The 22,611-nt window shown below is 58.6% G+C and overlaps 2 protein-coding genes across 2 annotated transcripts in view; both read left to right on the forward strand.

Annotated features, from left to right (window-relative positions):
• LOC310921199 (E3 ubiquitin-protein ligase HUWE1-like) lies at positions 1 to 22,016 on the forward strand (the record flags this gene model as incomplete). The annotated part of the gene is made up of 21 exons (XM_083881308.1): positions 1 to 228; positions 1,868 to 2,063; positions 2,751 to 2,918; positions 4,048 to 4,190; positions 4,767 to 4,833; positions 5,570 to 5,778; positions 6,429 to 6,640; positions 7,287 to 7,466; positions 8,568 to 8,734; positions 9,724 to 9,869; positions 9,957 to 10,032; positions 10,719 to 10,817; positions 12,943 to 13,076; positions 14,716 to 14,887; positions 16,523 to 16,751; positions 17,961 to 18,139; positions 19,452 to 19,541; positions 20,105 to 20,253; positions 20,333 to 20,381; positions 21,521 to 21,735; positions 21,857 to 22,016. 21 exons carry the CDS (start codon positions 1 to 3, stop codon positions 21,896 to 21,898), a joined length of 3,150 nt encoding a protein of 1,049 aa, XP_083737434.1. The 3' UTR covers positions 21,899 to 22,016.
• Positions 21,931 to 22,611, forward strand: part of LOC310921200 (E3 ubiquitin-protein ligase HUWE1-like) — a gene marked incomplete at its 5' end in the record, with an annotated part of 24,675 nt that continues 23,994 nt past the window's right edge. Inside the window, 2 exons of the mRNA XM_083881309.1 lie at positions 21,931 to 21,968; positions 22,441 to 22,574. Of these exons, the coding sequence (XP_083737435.1) occupies positions 21,931 to 21,968; positions 22,441 to 22,574 (172 nt within the window). The remainder of the gene's footprint in view (positions 21,969 to 22,440; positions 22,575 to 22,611) is intronic.

Here is a 22,611-nt window from a genome sequence, read left to right on the forward strand (position 1 = left end):
ATGCTGGGGGTGCCGGTGGACCCCGACACGCTGCACGCCACGCTGCGCCTCTGCCTGCGCCTGACGCGGCAGCACAAGCACGCCCTGCTCTTCGCCGAGCTGCGCTCCACCCGCACCATCCTGGCCCTGACACAGAGCTCCGGCTTCACCGGCTTCACCCCGCTGGTGACGCTGCTCTTCCGGCACATCATCGAGGACCCCTGCACGCTCCGGCACACCATGGAGAAGGTGAGGGGTGGGTGGGGGGAAGGTGCAGGGGTTTGGGGTTTTGGGGATGTGGGAGAGGGGGTAGAGGGGGTTGGGGGAGAGCAGGGTAAAGGGAGAGGGGAATTAGGGATGGGGGAGAGGGGATTTGGGCTGAGGGAGAGAGATGGGGGACAGGGGAGAGGGGAATTGGGGATGGGGAGAGGAAATAGAGGGGATAGAGGGGACTGGGGGAGACAGAAATGGGGGCTGGAGGAGAGGGGAGGGGGAATTGGGGCTAGGGGAGAGAGGAGAGGGATTAGAGGGAGTTAGGGGAGAGGGGAATTGGGGCTGGGGGAGGGAGTAGAGGGAGTTAGGGGAGAGGGGATTTGGGGATGGGAGAGGGGGTAGAGGGGGCTGGGGGAGAGCAGGGTAAAGGGAGAAGGGAATTGGGGATGGGGGAGAGAGGAGGGGGAATAGAGGGGTTTAGAGGAGAGGGGAATTGGGGATGAGGGAGAGGGGATAGAGGGGGCTGGGGAAGCTGGGGAGAGGGACTTGGGTCTGGGGGAGACAGGAATTGGGGATCGGGGAGAGGGAATTTGGGCTGAGGAAAAGGGATGGGTGACAGGGGAGAGGGGAATTGGGGCTGAGGGAGAGGGAATTTGTGCTGGGGAGAGGGAGGAGGGACAGGGGAGAGGGGAATTTGGGCTGGGGGAGAGGGAATAGAGGGGGCTGGGCGAGAGGGGAGAGGAAATAGGGCTGGGGGACTTGGGGGACAAGGGAGGGGAGAATTGGGGCTGGGGAAGAAGGATGAGGGAGAGGAGATGGAGAGAGGGAATGGGGAGAGGGAATAGAGGGGGCTGAGGGTAAGGGAAGTAAAGAGAGAGGGGATTTGGGGTTGGGGGAGAGAGGAGAGGGATGAGGGAGAGCGGAGAAGGAATAAAGGGGGCTGGGGGACAGAGGGGAGGGATGGGGGACATGGGAGAGGAGAACTGGGGGTTTTGCTTGGGCATGGCCAGCCCAAGGGTGCCATCCCCACAATGTCCCCTCAAGGTCCCCATGCTGTCCCCACGATGTCCCCGTGATATCCCCATGATCTCCCCACGATATCTCCATGATGTCCCCATGATATCCCCACAATGTCTCCATATCCCACGATGCCCCCACGCTGTCCCCATGCTGTCCCCACAATATCCCCACAGTATCTCCACAATGTCCCCACAATGTCCCCACAATATCCCTTTGGTGTCCCCACAATGTCTGCATGATACTTCCACGATATCCCCACAATATCCCTATGATGTCCCGCCAATATCTCCACGGTATCTCCACAATATCCCGACGATGTCTCACGATGTCCTCACAATGTCCTGATGCTGTCCCCACGCTGTCCCGCACTGTCCCCGTGATATCTGCACAATGTCCCAATGGTGTCCCCATGCCGTCCCCACAATGTCCCCACAATATCCCGACAATGTCCCTACTCTGTACCCACCATATCCCCAAAATATCCCCACGATGTCCTGATGCTGTCCCCATACTGTCCCCACAATGTCCCTACGCTGTCCCCACAATATCCCAACGACGTCCCCCGAATATCTCCACGGTATCTCCACAATATCCTGATGATGTCCTACGATGTCCCCACAATATCCCAACACTGTCCCCATGTGTCCCCACGCAGGTGGTGCGTTCTGCGGCCACCAGCGGGGCGGGCAGCACCACGTCCGGGGTGGTTTCGGGCAGCCTGGGCTCCCGGGAGGTGAATTACATCCTGCGGGTGCTGGGCCCCGCCGCCTGCCGCAGCCCCCACGTCTTCACCGAGGTGGCCACGGGCTGCATCCGCATCGCCCTGCCCGCCCCGCGGGGCTCCGGCACCGGTGAGGGCCACGGGGGGCCGGGGGGGGCGTGGAGGGGGGATGGGGGCATGGGGAGGGGGCACGGGGGGCTGGGGGGGGCGTGGAGAGGGGATGGGGGCATGGGGAGGGGGCACGGGGGCATTGAGGGTCATGAAGGGGGTACAGGGACATTGGGGGTCCTGGGGAGGGGGTCATGGAGGGGGTAGAGGGACATTGAGGGGTCCTGGGGGGATCATGGAGGGGGGATGGGGGCATGGGGAGGGGGCACAGGGGCATTGAGGGTCATGGAGGGGGTACAGGGACATTGGGGGTCCTGGGGGTGGGTCATGGAGGGGGTATGGGGGGCATGGGGAAGGGGTACAGGGACATTGAGGGGTCCGGGGGGGGATGGGGTCATGGAGGGGTTATGGGGGCATGGGGAGGTCCTGGGGGAGGGGCACAGGGATGTGGGGATGGGGACACGGGATCCTGGAGGGGGCATGGGGAGGGGACACAGGGGCATTGGGGGGTCCTGGAGGGGACACGGGGACATGAAGAGGGGGCTGAGGTGGGGAGGGGGGTCCTGGATGGGCTCCTGGAGGGGGCACAGGGAAAAGAGGGGTCCTAGAGGGGGGCCTGAGATATGAGAGGGATCCAGGAGGGCCCCCATCCCCACCCTGCTGGCCCTGAGGACCCCCCCTCAAATCCCTGACCCCCCCAATTTCCCAGCCTCGGATGACGAGTTTGAGAACCTGCGGATCAAGGGTCCCAACGCGGTGCAGCTGGTGAAGACCACCCCGGCCAAGGCGGCCGCGCTGCCGCCCATCCCCGAGCCCATCCGCGACGTCATCTACGACATGCTCAACGCCCTGGCCGCCTACCACGCCCCTGACGAGGGTACGGGGGGCTGGGGGGGCTGGGGGACACCCCTTGGGGGGTTTGGGGGGCTCAGGGGACACCCCTGGGGGGTTTGGGGGGCTCAGGGGACACCCTCAGGGGGTTGGGGATGGCATATGGAAGAAGAATTGGGGTGTCTTGTTCAACGCCCTGGCTGCCTACCACGCCCCTGATGAGGGTACGGGGGGCTCGGGGGACACCCCCGGGGGGTTTGGGGGGCTGAGTGAGGAGTGGAGTGCACGTGGAATTGGAATTGGAATTGGAATTGGAATTGGAATTGGAATTGGAATTGGAATTGGAATTGGGGTGTCCATATAGGGAAAGAATTGTGGTGTCCATATAGGGGGGGAAAATTGGGGTGTCCATATAGGGAAGGGATTGAGGTGACCATATAGAGGATTTTGGGTGTCCATGTAGGGGAATTGGAGTGTCCATATAGGGAAGGGATTGAGTTGCCCCTATAGGGAAGGCTTTGATGTCTCATATAGGGAAGAATTTGGGATCTCCATATATGGAAGGATTTGTGGTGTCCATATCAGGGAAATTGAGGTGTCCATATAGGGGGAATTGGGATGTCCATATCGGGGAATTAAGGTGTCCATACAGGGAAGGATTTGGGGTGCCCCTATAGAGTGAATCAGGGTGTTCATATAGAGGGAATTGAGGTGTCCATATGGAGGAAATTGGGGTGTCCATATAGGGGAGGGTTTGGGGTGTCCAAACATAGAAGGATTTGGGATGTCCATATTGGAGAATTGGGGTGTCCATATAGGGAAGGATTTGGGGTGTCCATATAGAGAAAGGGGTGGGGTGTTCATATAGGGAAAGATTTGGGATGTCCATATGGGAGGAATTGAGATGTTTATACAGAGGCAATTGTGGTGTCCATATAGAGGGAATTGTGGTGTCCATATAGGAAAAGGATTGGGCTGTTCATATAGGGAAGGATTTGGGGTGTCCATACAGGGAAGGATTTGGGGTGCCCATACAGAGAAAGATTTGAGGTGCCCATACAAGGAAGGATTTATGGCACCCATACCAGGACCAGCCAGGCTGCCCCTGTCCCCCATCCATCCTGACCCCTTTGGTTGGTGTCCCCCGTGCCCCCTGACCCCGTTGTCCCCCGCAGGTGACAAGGGTGACCCCAAGAGCGCGGCGCCCAGCGAGGTGAGCCAGCTGCTGTCGGACATTGGGGACGACATGTACCAGCAGTACCGCAGCCTCACCCGGCCCCCCGCCGACTTCGACCCCCCTGCCGGCTTTGCCATCAATGTACGGGGGGCTGGGGGGGCTGGGAAGGGATTTGGGGGTCATTTGGAGGGGCTGGGGGGCTCTGGGGGGGCTGGGAAGGGATTTGGGGGTGGTTTGGGGGGGCTGGGGGTGGTTTGTGGGGCTGGGAGGGGTTTTAGGGGTGGTTTGGGGGGCTGGGGGGGGCTCTGGGGGGGCTGGGAAGGGTTTTGGGGGTGGTTTGGGGGGTCTGAGAGGTGGTTTGACAGGACTGGAGAGCAGTTTGGGGGGCTGAGGGGTGGTTAGAAGGGGCTGGGAGGGGATTTGGGCAGGCTGGGGCAGTTTGAGGGTGGTTTAAGGGTGTCTGTAGGGGCTAAGGGGTGGTTTGGGGGGACTGAGGGGGCTGGAGGGTGGTTTGGGGGCAGTTTAGAGGTGTGTGGGGTGGAAGTTTGAGGGGTCTGGGAGGAAATTTAGGGGGCTGAGGAGTGGTTTGAGGGTGTCTGGCGGGGCTCTGAGGGTCTCTTGGGGAGCTCTGGGGATGCCATGGGGGTCTCAGGGTTCTCTTTGGGGTCTGTGGGGTTTTGGGGACCCCCAGACTCTGACCCCCCCCTGCTCCCCCAGGCCCAGGTTTTCGCTGCTGACGGAGCCGCGGCCGAGACGCCGCCCTCGGGAACCCCCCAGGGAGAAGGTGGCACTGTCCCCCCTGTGTCCCCCCATGTCCCCTGGTGTCACCCCCATGTCCCCTGGTGTCCCCTTCTTGCCCCTGTGCCCCCAATGTCCCCCTCATGTCCCTGTGCCCCCGATATTCCCAAGCCCCCCGACGTCTCTGTATCCCCACACATCCCAGTGTCCCCTCCATGTCCCCAAGGTCCTTGAGCCTCTCCTGTCCCTGAGACCCCACTGTCCCCTCTGTGTCCCCAAGGTCTCTGAGGTCCCCTCTGTGTCTTTAAGACTTTCACCATCCCCCTCCTGCCCTCTCCACCCCCTAACGGTGTCCCCTGTGCCCCCTTCTGTCCCCTCACACTGTCCCCGTGTCCCCCGATGCTGTTCCCATGTCCCTGACCCTGTCCCTGTGTCCCCTGAGGCTGTCCCCATGTCCACTGATGCTGTCCCCATGTCCCCTGACACCATCCCCGTGTCCCCTGACCTTGTCCCTCATGTTCCCCATGTCCCCTGACGCTGTCCCCGTGTCCCCTGATGCCGTCCCCATGTCCCCTGGTGCTCTCCCCATGTCCCCTGACCCTGTCCCCCTGTCCCCTGACCCTGTCCCTCACATCCCCCGTGTCCCCTGACCCTGTCCCGTGTCCCCTGACCCTGTCCCCGTGTCCCCTGACCCTGTCCCGTGTCCCCTGTGTCCCTTGACCTGTCCCGGTGTCCCCTGACCCTGTCCCGGTGTCCCCTGACCCTGTCCCGTGTCCCCGCAGCGTCCAGCCCCGAGGAGGGCCGCGAGGGGCGGAAGGAGAAGGAGGGTGAGCGCGGGGAGGAGCGCGGGCGGGCGCGGGGCTCCAAGCCCCTGATGCCCACCTCCACCATCCTGCGCCTGCTGGCCGAGCTGGTGCGCTCCTACGTGGGGATCGCCGCCCTCATCGCCAACTACAGCTACAGCGTGGGCCAGTCCGAGCTCATCAAGGAGGTGACACAGGGACAGGGACACCCGGGGGTAGGGGACAGTGGGGAGAGACAGGGAACTGCAGCGTGAGCCAGTCCGAGCTCATCAAGGAGGTGACACCACGGGGACATGGCCAGGGACATCCTGGGAGTGGGGGACAGCTGGGAGGGACAGGGAACTGCAGTGTGGGGTAGTCCGAGCTCATCAAGGAGGTGACACCTTGGGGACACCCTGGGGGCCACCATGAGGGACAGGGAACAGGGACAGCTGTGTCCCTGTCAGGGTGTGCAGGGAGGTTTCTGTCACCCCCCTGTGCTTTGGGGTCTGCTGTCACCTGGTGGAGGGGGATCACTTGTCACCTTGATCGTTGGGATCCCCTGTCCCTCCAGACACCTCAGTCCTGTCCCCTGTGCTTGGGGGTCCCCTGTCCCCATACTCAGGGGTCTCCTGTCCCCACAGACACCTCAGTCCTGTCCCCTGTGCTCGGGAGTCCCCTGTCCCCAAGCCCTGGAGTCCCCTGTCACCTCATTGATCAGGTCCCCTGTCCCCACAGACACCCCAGTCCTGTCCTCTGTGCTCAGGGTAACCTGTCCCCTGTCCTTGGGGGTCCCTTGTCCCCTGTCCCCCACGTGCCCAGCCGTGGGGGCAGGCCTGTGACCCCCGTGTCCCCCCAGGACTGCAGTGTGCTGGCCTTTGTCCTGGACCACCTGCTGCCCCACCAGCAGAACGCCGAGGACAAGGACACGCCGGCGCTGGCGCGGCTCTTCCTGGCCAGCCTGGCCGCGGCCGGCAGCGGCACCGACGCGCAGGTGGCCCTGGTCAACGAGGTCAAGGCCGCCCTGGGCAGAGCCCTGGCCATGGCTGAGAGCACCGAGAAACACGCCAGGTGTGGGGACAGCGTGGGGATGGTGTGGGGACAGTGGGATTGGTGTGGGGACGATGGGGACAGTGTGCCCTGGTCAACGAGGTCATGGCCAAAAGCACTGAGAAACACGCCAGGTGTGAGGACAGCGTGGGGATGGTGTGGGGACAGTGGGATTGGTGTGGGGACGATGGGGACAGTGTGCCCTGGTCAACGAGGTCATGGCCAAAAGCACTGAGAAACATTCCAGGTGTGAGGACAGCGTGGGGATGGTGTGGGGACAGTGTGGGGACAGCTAGGGACAATGAGGACAGCATTGGGATGGTGTAGGGACAGTGGGACAGCATGGGGACAACGTGCCCTGGTCAACAAGGTCATGGCAGAGAGCACCGAGAAACACGCCAGGTGTGGGGACAATGTGGGGATGGTGTGGGGACAGTGGGGACAGCATGGGGACAGCAGGAAAGTGAGGACAACGTGGGGACAGCATGGGGCAATGTGAGGCCACTGCAGAGACAGCTTCAAGGTGACCTGTTGTCTCTCATCCTGTGTCCCCTCTGAGTGTCCCCTGTCCCCCCGAGTGTCCCCTGTCCCCCTGTGTGTTCCCTGTCCCCCCGGGTGACCCCTGAGTGTCCCCTGTCCCCCGGGTGACCCCTGCCTGTCCCCCCAGGCTGCAGGCCGTCATGTGCATCATCAGCACCATCATGGAGTCGTGCCCGTCCACCTCGAGCTTCTACAGCAGCGCGGCCAAGCCGCCGCACAACGGCATGAACAACATCATCCGCCTCTTCCTCAAGAAGGGGCTGGTCAACGACCTGGCCCGCGTGCCCCACAGCCTCGACCTCTCCAGGTCAGCCTCAGGGGGGGTTTGGGGGGGCCTGGAGGAGGTTTGGGGGGGTCTTGAGGGCTTTTCAGGGGTCTTGAGGGGGTTTTGGGGGGTCTCAAGGAGGTTTGGGGGGGTGTGGAGGAGGTTGAGGGGAGGTTGAGGGGTTTTTGGGGGTCTTGAGGGGTTTTCAGGGGTCTTGAGGGGTTTTCAGGGATCTTGAGGGGTTTTCAGAGGTCTTTGGGAGAGATTCGTTGGGGTTTTGGGGGGGTCTTGAGTTTTCAGAGGTGTTGAAGGGTTGGGTCTGGGGTCCCTGCTGTGTTTGGGGTTCCTGCTGGGTCTGGGGTCCCTATCAGATCTGGGATCCCTGCTGGCTCTGGGGTCCCTGTCGGGTTTGGGGTCCTTGTTGGGTCTGGGGTCCCTGTTGGGTTTTAGGGGTTCCGGCTGGGTTGGGGTGCCCGTTGGTTCAGGGTCCCTGTTGGGTCTGGGCTCCCTTGGTGTGTTTGGGGAGTCTGTGCTGGTTCTGGGGTCCCTGTTGGGTTTGGGGTCCTTGTCAGGTCTGGGGTCCCTATTGGGTCTGGGGTCTCCACTGGCTCTGAGCTCCCTGTGGCTCTGGGGTCTCTGCTGTGTTTGAGGGGGTCCCTGCTGTGTATGGGGTTCCCATTAGGTCTGTGGTCCTTGTTGGGTTTGGGGCCCCCATTGGGTTTTATGGGTCCCTGCCGTGTCTGGGGGTCCCTGCCATGTCTGGGGGGTCCCCACTGTGTTTGGGGTTCCCGTTAGGTCTGTGGTCCCTGCTGTGTTTGGGGGTTCCATTAGGTGTGTGATCCCTGTCGGGTTTGGGGTCCCCATTGGGTTTTATGGGTCCCTGCTGTGTTTGGGGGGTCTCTGCCATGTTGGGGAGAGGTCCCTGTTGTGTCTGGGGGGTCCCCACTGTGTTTGGGGGGGTCCCTGCTGTGTTTGGGGGTCCCTGCCATGTTTGGGGGTCCTGTTAGGTGTGCGGTCTCTGTCGGGTTTGGGGTCCCCATTGGGTTTTATGGGTCCCTGCTGTGTTTGGGGGGTCCCTGCCATGTCTGGGGGTCCCCACTGTGCCTGGGGTCCCCGTGTCTGAGGCGTGGGCTGTGTCCCCAGCCCCAACATGGCCAACACGGTGAACGCGGCGCTGAAGCCGCTGGAGACGCTGTCGCGGATCGTCAACCAGCCCAGCGGCCTCTTCGGGCCCAAGGGCTCCTCCAGCAAGAGCAAGGCCGAGGGCAACGGGGGCGCCCGCGAGGCCGGGGCTGCGCCCCCCGACGGAGGTACCCACCCCCGGGGCACCCCACTGTCCCCCAGGGTCACCCACTGTGTCACCCACTGCCCCCCAGGGTCACCCACTGCCCCACAGACACACCCCCCGATGGAGGTACCCACCCCAGGGTCACCAACTGCCCCCCAGACACACCCCCCGATGGAGGTACCCACCCCAGGGTCACCAACTGCCCCCCAGACACACCCCCCGATGGAGGTACCCACCCCAGGGTCACCAACTGCCCCCCAGACACACCCCCCGATGGAGGTACCCACCCCAGGGTCACCAACTGCCCCCCAGACACACCCCCTGACAGAGGTACCCACCCCTGGAGCACCCCACATCCCCAGTGTCACCTACTATGTCACCCACTGCCCCCCAGGGTCACCCACTGCCCCCAGACACACCCCCCGATGGATGTACACACCCCAGGGTCACCCACTGCCCCACAGACACAGGGTCACCCACAGTGTCACCCACAGCCACACTCCCTGATGGAGGTAACCCACCTCGGGGGCACCCACTGCCCCCCAGTTTCCTCCCATCTCCCACCCCTCCTTTACCCACCCCCTCACCCCATGGGGACCCCCTGTCACCCTACGACTCTTCTGTCCCCCTGTGACCCCCAGGGGACTCTCCTGTCCCCACTGCCTCCCTTGCAGGAGCCCCCTGTCCCTCTGTGACCCCCCTGACCCCAGGAGACCCTGGGGACCCCGAGCCCTAGGAGGAGGACCCCCCTATCCTTCCACCCCTCCTGACCCCTCCTGTCCCCCCGCAGGGGACCCTGAGGACCCAGAACCCCCCAAGGAGAACTCCCCTGTCCCCAGCTGACCCCCCTGTCCCCCTCTCCAGGGACCTCCAAGCCCCCAAGGAAGACTCCCCTGTCCCCCCACACCCTGTGACCCCCCTGACCCCACCCAGGGAACCCCAGGGACCCCAAGCCCCCCTTGGAGGACCTCCCTGTCCCCCCACCCCTCCTGACCCCCCTGTGCCCCCCAGGGGACCCCGGGGACCCCGAGCCCCCCGAGGAGGACGCGGAGGCGGCTCAGGCCGAGGCGGCCGACGGGGACATGGACGGCGAGGCCGAGGGGGACACGGTGGTGCTGGCCGGGCAGCCCGAGGGGCTCACCACCCAGGAGATGCAGGTCAGGGACCCCCCCTCCCCAAATTCCCCGAGACCCCCAAATCCTCCCCCAGCGCCCCCCAAAACCCTCCCCGTGTCCCCACAACAGGTGGAGAACGAGCTGGAGGATCTCATTGACGAGCTGCTGGAGCGAGACGGTGCTGACGGCAACAGCACCATCATTGGTGAGGGTCAGCAGAGTGACCGCTGGACACTGGGGTGACCCCAGGGTGACACCAGAGTGTCAGGGTGACCTCTAGGTGTCAGGGTGACCCCCTGGACATTGGGGTGATCTCAGGGTGTTAGGGTGACCTCTGGGTGTCAGGGTGACCCCAGGGTGTCAGAGGGACCACTGGACATTAGGGGAACCTTTGGGTATGGGTGTGACCCCTGGGCATTGGAGACCCCCTGGACATTGGAGTGACCCCCTGGCCATTGGGGTGACCCCTGGATATCAGAGACTTCCCTGGACATTAGGGTGACCCCTGAGTATGGGGGTGATCCCTGGGCATGGGGCTGACCACTTGGACATTCGGGTGACCCCCTGGCCATCAGAGTGACTCTCTGGGTATGGGAGTGACCCCTCGTTATGGGGGTAACCCCCTAGACATCAGGGCCTCCCCCAGACATCAGGGTGATTCCCAGGACACCAGGATGACCCCTGGGCCATCAGAGTGACCCCCTGGCCATCAGGGTGACTCTCAGGACATTGGGGTGACCCCTTGCCATTGGGGTGACCCCTGTCCATGAGGATGACCCCTTGCAATGGGGGTGACCCCCTGACCATGGAGGTGACCCCTGACCATCAGGGTGACCCCTGCCCTTGGAGGTGACCCCCAGGCCTCGGGGTGACCCCTGTCCCTGTCCCCAGTGAGCCGCTCGGGCGAGGACGAGTCTCAGGAGGACGTGCTGATGGACGAGGCTCCCTCCAACCTCAGCCAGGCCTCCACGCTCCAGGCCAACCGCGAAGGTGGGCGAAAATCCGGGGAGAAAAACCTCCCAACGGGGCCCCTCCAGAGCAGAAAACATGACCAGACAATCCCCCAGATGGTCCCGGAAAAAATCTCCTTAGAGAAAAGTGGGGGAAAAAAAAAAGTTTATTTAACAAAGAAAGTGCCCACAAGCATTTTTTAAAAACTATTATATTATATATATATATATATAATATTTATAGATATTGTATATATTTATAATATGCATATAATATATTTATGTTTAATATATACTGTATATGTTTATATTTATTGCATAATAATATTATGCAATAAAACCTCTCGTTGCTCTGAAGAGAGATGACAAAATTAAGAAAGTTCAGCAAAAAGATTTCCTGGGAGAAAAGTGGAGAAAACCTGTTTATTTAACAAAGTACCCACAAGCATTAAAAAAGAAAAATAATAAACAATAAAACCTCTCATCTCTCTGAAGAGAGATGGCAAAACTGAGAAAGTCCTTGCTGTGGGTTGTAACTCAGTCTCTTTACCAGCTCAGCAAAAAGATTTCCTGGGAGAAAAGTGGAAAAAAAACCTGTTTATTTAACAAACAAAGTGCCCATAAGCATTAAAAAAATATTAATAATTCTATGCAATGAAACCTCTTGTTGCTCTGAAGAGAGATGGCAAAATTAAGAAAGTTCAGCAAAAAGATTTTTTGGGAGAAAAGTGGAAAAAAACCTGTTTATTTAACAGGCAAAGCACTCCCCAGCACAGGAAATTAATAAAATTAAACAATAAAATCTCTCATTCTGAAGAGAGATGACAAAATTCAGAAAGTCCTTGCAGTGGCTTTTAGCTCAGTCTCTTATCAGTTCCTTATCAGTGCTGGAAAATTCTGTCCTGGGCTCCCTGCAGGTGCGAGTGACCTCTGGGTGTTTTCCTGGGTTTTCAATCCAGGACAGGTTTAAATAATCCTGAGAAAAAGGGGAAAAAAAAAAAAAAGAATCCAGGGAAATTCTCTGTGTCTTGGCTAAAAATGAACTAAAAGCAAAGAATTATCTCCTGCAGACAGCTCAGCCCAGGAGGGGAATGTGGAGGAGTGAGAGCAGTTTCTGAAAAAAAAAAAAATCTGCATTTTTCTGTCCCCCCTTTGCTCTCAGTCAGTCTGAAAAGTGTAGAATTTAATGTATTTAATATATAATAATATATAGTATATATTAATGTAATATATATTATATAGTGTATATTAATATACTTAATATATTTAATCTACTTAATCTATTTAATATACTCAGTAGTCTTAATATACTTGATATACTTAAAATATTTTACATACTTAATATTTCATGTATTTAATTTACTCAATAGTCTTAATATCCTCAAAATATTTAACATACTTAATATACCTAATTTGCTTCATATATTTCATATACTTAATATGCTTTACTTAGTATAGTTAACATACTTAATATTTAATCTACTTAATATATTTAATATACTTCACAGTCTTAATATACTTTAAGTATTTTACATACTTAATATTTCATATATTTAATGTACTCAATAGTCTTAATATACTTTAAATATTTTACATACTTAATATACTTAATCTAAAAATATTTTACATACTTAATATAGTTAATCTGCTTAATATATTTGATGTACTCAGTAGTCTTAATATACTTAACATACTTAATATACTTATTTAGTACATTTAATACACTTAATACACTTAATATGCTTTACTTAATACACTTAGTATACTTAGCATAAAATTAATATACTTAGTATATTTAATATACTTATTTAGTACACTTAATACACTTAATACACTTAATAGACTTAATGTGCTTTACTTAATACACTTAGTGTACTTAACATAAAATTAATATACTTAATATATTTAATATAGACTTAATGTATTTAATGCACTTAATACACTTATTATACTTAATATATTTAATATCCTTAATAGACTTAATATATTTAATGCACTTAACACACTTATTACACTTAATACACTTGATATCCAGCCTAAACAGCCCAAACAACCAGGGACAGAAACCCCACAAAATCACCCCCGGGGCAGCGCAGGGCTGTGGGATTTTTGGGGTGTCCTGGGGGGGTCCCGGGGGTCTCACAGCCCTCCCTGACCCCAAACAGACTCGATGAACATCCTGGACCCCGAGGACGAGGAGGAGCACACGCAGGAGGAGGACAGCAGCGGCAGCAACGAGGACGAGGACGACAGCCAGGACGAGGAGGAGGAGGAGGAGGAGGAGGACGAGGACGATCAGGTGGGCCCCCAAAACATCATCGGGGTGTCGGCCCTAAATAGCGGGGTCCTGTCTGTGTTTGGGGTCAGCCCTAAATAGCGGGGTCCTGTCTGTGTTTGGGGTCACCCCTAAATAGCGGGGTCCTGTCTGTGTCTCTGCCCCCTTTTGGGGTCACCCCTAAATAGCGGGGTCTTGTCTGTGTCTGTGCCCCCTTTTGGGGTCAGCCCTAAATAGCGGGGTCCTGTCTGTGTCTGTGCCCCTGTTTTGGGGTCAGCCCTAAATAGTGGGGTCCTGTCTGTGTCTCTGCCCCCTTTTGGGGTCAGCCCTAAATAGCGGGGTCCTGTCTGTGCCCCTGTTTTGGGGTCACCCCTAAACAGCGGGGTCCTGTCTGTGTCTGTGCCCCTGGTTTGGGGTCAGCCCTAAATAGCGGGGTCCTGTCTGTGTTTGGGGTCACCCCTAAATAGCGGGGTCCTGTCTGTGTTTGGGGTCAGCCCTAGATAACGGGGTCCTGTCTGTGTTTGGGGTCACCCCTAAATAGCGGGGTCCTGTCTGTGTCTGTGCCCCTGGTTTGGGGTCAGGGGGTGTCTGTTGGGGTCAAGGTGTCCTGATTTGGGTCAAAGTGCCCCAGATTTAGGGTTAGAGTGCCGTGATTTTGGGGTCAGGGGTGTCATTCGGGGTCAGGGTGTCCTGATTTGGGTCAAAGTGCCCCAAATTTGGGGTCAGAGTGCCCTGATATGGGGTCAGGGGTGTCATTCAGGGTCAGGGTGCCCCAAATTTGGTTCAAAGTGCCCCAGATTTGGGGTCAGAGTGCCCTGATTTGGGTCAAAGTGCCCCAAATTTGGGGTCGGGGTGCCCTGATTTGGGTCAGGGTGCCCTGGTTTGGGTCAGCGTGCCCCAAATTTTGGGTCAAGGGGCCCAGTTTGGGGTCAGGGGATGTAATTTTGGGTCAGGGTGCCCTGTTTCAGGTCAAAGTGCCCCAAATTTTGGGTCAGGGGGCCCACTTTTGGGTCAGGAGATATAATTGGGGGTCTGGGTGCCCCGTTTTGGGTCAAAGTGCCACAAATTTTGGGTCAGGGTGCCCAGTTTGGGGTTAGGGGATGTAATTTTGGGTCAGGGTGCCGTGTTCCGGGTCAAAGTGCCCCAAATTTGGGGTCTGGGTGCCCTGATTTGGGTCTGGGGCTGCAGTTTTGGGTCAATATACCCCAATTTTCAGTCACGATTGCTGTTTTGGGACCCAATTTTGGAAGGGGATGGTATTTTGGGTAAAAATGCCCCAATTTTGGGTCAAAATACCCCAATTTTGAGTCACGGTTGCTGTTTTGGAACCCAATTTTGGAAGGGGGTGGTATTTTGGGCCCAAATGCCCCAATTTTGCATGGGGGTGCTGTTTTGGGACCCAATTTCCGATTGGGGTGGTATATTGGGTCAAAATGACCCAATTTTGGGTCAAAATACCCCAATTTTGAGTCACGGTTGCTATTTTGGGACCAAATTTTGGGTCAAGGGTGCTGTTTTAGGACCCGATTTTGGGTGGGGGTGCTGTTTTGGGACGCAATTTTGGATTGGGGTGGTATTTTGGGACCCAATTTTGTACGGGGGTGGTATTTTGGGGTAAAACCCCCCAGTCTGGTGCGTGCTGAGCCCGTGTCTCACCCCGCAGGACGACGAGGAGGGCGAGGAGGGCGAGGAGGAGGAGGACGATGACGATGGGTCGGAGATGGAGCTGGACGAGGATTACCCCGACATGAACGCCTCGCCCCTGGTGCGCTTCGAGCGCTTCGACCGCGACGACGACCTCATCATCGAGTTCGACAACATGTTCTCCAGCCCCAGTGAGGGACTGGGGGCACTGGGGGGGACTGGGTAGCACTGGGAGGGACTGGGAGCAATGGAACCAACCCAGGAGGGATTTGGAGGGACTGGGGGGCAGTGGGATGGACTGGAACCAAACTGGGAGGGATTTGGAGGGCACTGGGATTGACTGGGAGGGACTGGGGGCACTGGGAGGGACTGGAACCAAACTGAGATAGACTGGAACCAGACTGGGAGGGATTTGGAGGGACTGGGGGGCACTGGGAGGCATTGGGAAGGACTGGGATGGACTGGAATCAAACTGGGGGGGACTGGGAGGGGCTGGGAGCAACTGGAACCAAACCGGGAGGGATTTGGAGGGACTGGGGGCAGTGGGATGGAACCAAACTGTGAGGGATTTGGAGGGCACTGGGATTGACTGGGAAGGGCTGGAACCAAACTGGGAGGGGCTGGAACCAAACTGGGATGGACTGGAACCAAACTGGAAGGCACTGGAAAGGACTGGGAGTGACTGGAACCAAACTGGGAGGGATTTGGAGGGCACTGGGATTGACTGGGAGGGAACTGGAAGGGACTGGGGAGCACTGGGAGCGATTGGAACCAAACTGGGATGGACTGGGAGGGATTTGGAGGGACTGGATGGCACTGGGAGGGACTGGAACCAAACTGGGATGTTTCCCCATGGCTTTTGTGTGTTTTCCTCCCTCTCTCAATGATTTTTTTTGTTATTTCCCCCCCGACCCCCCTGTTTTCCCCCCAACCTCCTTTTTTATGGAGTTTTTTGGGGTTTTTCTCCCCCTAACCCCCCGTTGTTCCCCCATCCCCTGGGAACATCCTCACCAGCCACCCTCTGCCTGGGTCTTTTTCCCTCCTTGACCCCAAATTTCCCTGTTTTTTGGGGTGTTTCCTCCCCTCACCTATTTCCCTGTGTTTTTTTGAGATGTTTCCCCATTTTTTGGGTTTACCCCCTCCATTTCCCTGTTGTTTTTTGTGGTATTTTCCCTCCTGACACCACTTTTCCCTGTGTTTTTTGGGGTGTTTTCCCCCTCTTCCTGTGATTTTTGGGATATTTTTCCCCCTGACCCATTTCCCTGTGGTTTTTTTTGAGGTGTTTCCCCCTTGTTTTCCCATTTTTTGGGTTTTACCCCTCAATTTCCCTGTTGTTTTTGAGGTATTTTCCTCCCTTTACCCCACTTTTCCCTGTGTTTTTATTAAGTGGTTTTCCTCCTGACCCCCCATTTTCCTTTGGTTTATTGGGATGTTTTCCCCCTCTCCCAGTGCTTTTTTGGGTTGCTTTCCCCCTCATACCCCCCATTTCCCCATTTTCTGGGTTATTTCCGCCCTCAACCCCTCATTTTCCTGTGGTTTTTGGGGTGTTTTCCCCCTCTCCCAGTGTTTTTTTTTTTTGTTATTTTCCCCCAACCCCCGCCCCCAACCCCCCATTTCTTCCCCTCCTTGTGTTTTTTTGGGGTGTTTTCTCCCCCGGACCCCCCATTTAATGGGGTTTTTTGGGTTATTTTTCCCCCTGACCTCCCGTTTAATGGGATTTTTTGGTGTTTTCCTCTCCCCGACCCCCCGTTTAATGGGATTTTTTGATGTTTTCCCCCCCCAACCCCCCGTTTAATGGGATTTTTTTGTGTTTCCCCCCATTCCAGCGGACATCCCACCGTCCCCCGGGAACATCCCTGCCAGCCACCCTCTGCTGGTGCGGCACGCGGAGCACGGGGGGCTGGGGCTGGGGGCCGGCCCGGGGGGCGCCCGCCTGGCCCAGGGGCTGGGCAGGAGCCAGAGGACCCTGCGGCAGCTCACGGCCAACGCCGGCCACACCATCCACGTGCACTACCCGGGGGCCCGGCAGCCCAACCCGCCCCTCATCCTGCAGAGGTGAGCAGGGACAGACCCCCAGGGACCCCCAAACCCGCCCCTCATCCTGCAGAGGTGAGCAGGGACAGACCCCCAGGGACCCCCAAACCCGCCCCTCATCCTGCAGAGGTGAGCAGGGACAGACCCCCAGGGACCCCCAAACCCGCCCCTCATCCTGCAGAGGTGAGCAGGGACAGACCCCCAGGGACCCCCAAACCCCTTTGGGGGCATCCAAACCCCCCAGGACACCCCAAACCCCTTTGGGGGCATCCAAACCCCCCAGGGCACCCCCAAACCCCCCAGGGCACCCCCAAACCCGCCCCTCATCCTGCAGGGGTGAGCAGAGACACACCCCAGGGACCCCCAAACCCCTTTGGGGTCATCCAAACCCCCCAGGAAACAACCAAACCCGCCCCTCATCCTGCAGAGGTGAGCAGAGACACACCCCAGGGACCCCCAAACCCCTTTGGGGTCATCCAAACCCCCCAGGGAACCCCTAAACCCACCCCTCATCCTGCAGGGGTGAGCAGAGATTCCTTGGGGTCATCCAGATCCCTTGGGAATCCCTATCCCCTGCCTGGGCTTGTCTCACAGCCCCAGCCTGGGGTCTGACACCCCCCTGAGCCCCCCAAAGACCCCCATTAAACCCCCTGACCTCCCTTTAGGCTCCTGGGCCCCTCTGCAGTCACTGACATCCTGCAGCTGAGCAGTGCCCCAAACTGGGGGTCCCACAGGCCCCCTGAGTCCCCCAACTCCCCCCCAAAGACCCCCTGACCCCTTCCTGACCCCCCTTTAGGCTCCTGGGCCTCTTGGCAGCCATGGATATCCTGCAGCTGAGCTGGGGTGTGCCCCCAACCAGGGGTTCTAGAGCCCCAGCCTGGGGTCTGACACCCCCCTGAGACCCCCAGAGATCCCCCCAAAGACCCCCTTCACCCTCTGTGCCCCTTCCCCAGGCTCCTGGGCCCCTTGGTGGCTGCAGACATCCTCCAGCTGAGCAGCAGCTGGGGTATGCCCCAAACTGGAGGTCTCACAGCCCCCAGCTGGGGGTCCCACAGCCCCCCAACACCCCCATTAACACCCCCTGATCCCCCTCCCCAGGCTCCTGGGCCCCTCGGTGGCCACAGACATCCTCCAGCTGAGCAGCAGCCAGAGTGTGCCCCAAACTGGGGGTCCCATAACTTAAACCAGGGGTCCCACAGCCCCCCCTGACCCTGTGCTCCCCCTCCCCAGGCTCCTGGGCCCCTCGGCGGCCGCAGACATCCTCCAGCTGAGCAGCAGCCTGCCGCTGCAGAGCCGGGGCCGGGCGCGGCTGCTGGTGGGGAACGAGGACGTTCACATCATCGCCCGCTCCGACGACGAGCTGCTGGACGACTTCTTCCACGAGCAGGGCAGCGCGGGCAGCCAGGCAGGCGAGTGGGGACACCAGGGACATTTGGGGACATTTGGGGACGTGGGAACAGCCAGGCAGGCGAGTGGGGACACCGGGGTCATCCAGGGACACTGGGGACATCCAGGGACATTTGGGGGCATTTGGGGACATTCGGGGACATGGGAACAGCCAGGCAGGCGAGTGGGGACACCGGGGACATTTGGGGACATTGGGGACATTGGGGACATCCGGGGACATTTGGGGGCATTTGGGGACGTGGGAACAGCCAGGCAGGCAAGTGGGGACACCGGGGACATTTGGGGACATTTGGGGAACAGCCACAGCCAGGCAGGCGAGTGGGGCCATTTGGGGATATTTGGGGACATTCAGGGACATTCAGGGACGTGGGAACAGCCAGGCAGGTGAATGGGGTCACCAGGGACATCCGGGGACATTTGGGGACATGGGAACAGCCAGGCAGGCAAGTGGGGACACCAGGGACATTTGGGGATATTCTGGGACATTTGGGGACATGGGGACAGCCAGGCAGGTGAGTGGGGACACCAGGGACATTTGGGGACATGGGGACAGCCAGGCAGGCGAGTGGGGACATTTGAGAACGTTCAGGGACATTTGGGGACGTGGGAACAGCCAGGCAGGTGAGTGGGGACCTTGGGGACACCTAGGGACACTTGGGGGGACATGGGGAGGGACACCCACAGCCAGGCAGGCCATGGGGAAGAGGGGGAATGGGGGGACAGGGAGACCCCAAAACACGGCACAGACACAGGGGCACGGCAGGGGTGGGGCCTGAAGAAGAGGTGGGGCTTAAGGGGGTGTGGCCTCTAGGAAAGGGGTGTGGTCTTGGGGTTTAGGGTGTGGTCTGTGGGGCTTTAGGGGTGTGGTCTGTGGGTTTTAGGGGTGTGGTCTGTGGGTTTTAGGGGTGTGGTTTGGGGGATTTAGGGATGGGACCCATGGGGTTTCAGGGGTGTGGTCTGTGTAGAAATGAGTACAACCTCCCCAAATTCAGGGTTTATGGGGATTTAGAGAAATTGGGCTGGAAGGAGGAGGCGTGGCCTAAATAGGTGTGGGCTGAAGGGGCGTGGCCTAAATAGGTGTGGTCCGAAGGGGCGTGGTCTATGCTGAGGGCGAGTGGCCTGTGAGGGATGGGGCCACATTCCCAAATTACTCCTGGAGGTGGAGCTAAAGGGGGAGGAGCCTGAAGGAAAGGGGTGGAGCCAGGTAGATGGGACTCGGTTGATTGACAACCCTGGGGTGGGTGTGCTGAGATGGGCGTGGCCCCATAGGGGGCGTGGCCTCTGCAGCCTCCAAAGCTCCCATTTCCCCCCCAGGGACCCTGTCCAGCATCCCCACGGCCCTGACCCGCTGGACCGAGGAGTGCAAGGTCCTGGACGCTGAGAGCATGCACGACTGCGTGTCTGGTGAGACCCCCAGGACCCCCTGACAGCCCCTAGACCCCCGAGCCCAGCCCGCCCTTCCCTCCAGGTGGTCATGGTGTCCATCCTGGGGGTCTCTCACCCTCCAAACCCCCCAATTTCTGCCCCCAAACCCCCTGATTCTTCCCCTTCAGTGGTCAAGGTGCCCATCCTGGTGGTCCCACACACACCAGACTTCCCAATTTCCCACTGGCAGTGGTCAGGGTGCCCATCCTGGGTGTCTTACACACCCCAAACCCCCCGATTTTTCCCACCCAGTGGTGAGGATGCCCATCCTGGGGATCCCACACACCCCAAACCCCCTGATTTCCACCTGGCAGTGGTCAAGGTCCCCATCCTGGGGGTCTCTCACCCTCCAAACCCCCCAATTTCTGCCCCCAAACCCCCTAATTCTTCCCCTTCAGTGGTCAAGGTGCCTATCCTGAGGGTCCATCAAACCCCAAACCTCCAAATTTCCATCTCAAAGCGGTGAAGGTGCCCATCCTGGTGGTCCCACACACCCCAAACCCCCCGATCACCCCCCAAACCCCCTGATTTTCCTCCCCCAGTGGTGAAGGTGCCCATCCTGGCCCGCCTGGAGGCGCTGCGGGACGAGGAGCTGGACGAGCGCCGCGAGAAGCGCCGGCGCCAGGCGGCCGAGGACGAGGCCAAAGGCGCCGAGCGCGGCCCCGAGGACAAGGACAGCCCCGAGACACAAGTGAGACACCCCCAAAAAAAACCCCAAAACCCTCCTCGAGATAAAAGATCCCCTCCTTCATCCCTCCCATCTCCCGCAGGACGCGGCGTCCAAAGCCGGCCCCGCTTCGGCCGACGTCACCCCGCCAGGTAAATCCCTCCAGCTTCCCCTGGACTCCCCATCACATAAAAAACCCTTCCAACAGCTGGACCAGCCCCTAAATCCCCCCCTGAATCCCCCCCTGGAGCTGGCGCCGCGCGGGCTGAGGTAGTAGATTGTATAGTTGGAGGGTCACACCCCCGTCTCGGAGATAACTATACATTCTACTGTCTTCCTCGCGCGGCGCGCGCCGCCGGAGCCGGGGGGTCCCGGGGGTCCCGGGGAGGGCTTAGACAGCCCCTCACCCCACCAGCACATCCAGGAGAAGGGGTGGAACGGGGTTAGAATGAGGGGGTTTAAGGGTTTTTTTTTTTGGGTGGGGGTTACTAGGGGGTGTGGAGGGGTTGGTGGAGTTTTGGGGGGTTAGGTTTAGGGGTGGGATGGGCTCTCCCTAAATTGTTTCCTTCTCTCCTCCTAAATTGTTTCCTTGGCTCCCAAACTGTTTCCTTCCCCCTCTTGAATTGCTTCCTCCCCCAACAAACTCCTCCCTGAATTTTCCTTCCCCCCATATTGTTTTCTTGACGCCCAGATTGTTTTCTTCCCCCTCCTAAACTGCTTCCTCCCCTCCCTGAATTTTCCTTTCCCCCTAAATTGTTTCTTTCCCCCTCAAACTATTTCCTCCCCACCCAGAATTGTTTCCTTCCTCCAAAATTGTTTCCTTCTCCCTCCTAAATTGTTTCCTCCCCTCAATTTTTCTCCTCCTCCTAAATTGTTTCCTTGATCCAAAATTGGTTTTTTCCTCTCCTAAATTGTTTCCTCCTCTCCCTAAATTGTCTCCACCCCTAAATTGTCTCTTCCCCCTAAATTTTCTCCTCCCCTTAAGTTGTCTCCACCCTCCCTAAATTTTTTCCTCTCCCCTCAAATTGTTTCTTCCCCTCCCCAAAATTGTCTCCTGCCCCCCAAATTTTCTCCTTCCCCTCCCCACTGAGGATCCCCCCTCTCATTTTTAGGGCACATCTGGCTGTCTGGGATTCCCCAAAACGGGGAAAAAAAAAAAAAAATAATGGGGGGAAGTTTTTGGGGTGCTGGGGAGGTGGTTGGGGGGGTGGGGGGGCTCCCAAATTTCTGGGTCCCCCCCAATATTGATCCCTACGTGTGTCCCACCCCCCACCCTGCCCTCCCCTCCCAGAACACAGCGGGACCACGGGGGAGACCCCCCCTCCCGGGCCCCACCGGACCCTGGTGATGCTGGAACCGACGCCGACCCCCCCAGACCCCCCCCCGGGAGCCCCCCAAATCCCCGCCCGCCCCCCCAGCCCCCCGAGCACGAGGAGGGGGGGCCGGGCCGACCCTCCCAAGACGCCGAGGCCACTCAGATGGAGCTCTCACCCGCCCCCACCATCAGTAAGTGCTCGGGTTTTTTTGGGTAGAGGGGATCCCCTGCGTTTTTTTTGAAGGTTTTTTTGTGGGGTCTCCTCAGATTTTGGGGGGGCTCCAGGGTCATGTTCCCCCTCCCCAATCGCAGCGTCGCTGTCCCCGGAGCGCGCGGAGGACTCGGACGCGCTGACGGCCGTGAGCAGCCAGCTGGAGGGATCCCCCATGGACACCTCCAGCCTGGCCTCCTGCACCTTGGAAGAGTCTGGGGGGGCTCCTCCTGCCCCCACAGCCCCCCAGAATCCCCCCGGGACCCCCCAAGGACCCCCTCCTGCCCCTCCTGACGCTGCTCAGCCTCCGGATGACAGGTGAGGGCCTTGCCTTCCTACCACTGCTGCTGTCAGGGGTTGTGGTTTGGGGTTGTTGTGGTTTTGGGGGTCCAGTTTGGCCTCCTGCACCTTGGAAGAGTCTGCGGGGGCTCCTCCATCCCCTACAGCCCCCCAAAACCCCCTTGGGACCCCCCAAAGACCCCCTCCTGCCCCACCTGACGATAGGTGAGAGCCTCCCCTTTCTCCCCACTGCTGCTGTCAGGGGTTGTTGTCTGGGAGGGGTTGTGGTTTGGGGTGTCGTGGTTTGGGGGGGTTGTGGTTTCAGGGGTTGTGGTTTGGGGTGTCGTGGTTTTGGGGTGTCCCCTGTGTCCCCATCGATGTCCCAGCTCTGTGGTGTCACCCCCAGCTCCCCTCCGGCCTCCTCCTCGGAGAGCTCGTCCACCCGGGACTCGGCCGGAGCCATTTCCGGGGCCGACTCGCGCGGGATCCTGGAGGAGCCGCTGCCGTCCACCAGCAGCGAGGAGGAGGATCCGCTGGCCGGTCAGTGACAGCCCTGTGTGCCCTCTGGCCAGTCCTG

This window comes from Zosterops lateralis (genome assembly GCF_965231275.1).
Source record: "Zosterops lateralis genome assembly, chromosome: 33".
NCBI lineage: Eukaryota > Metazoa > Chordata > Aves > Passeriformes > Zosteropidae > Zosterops > Zosterops lateralis.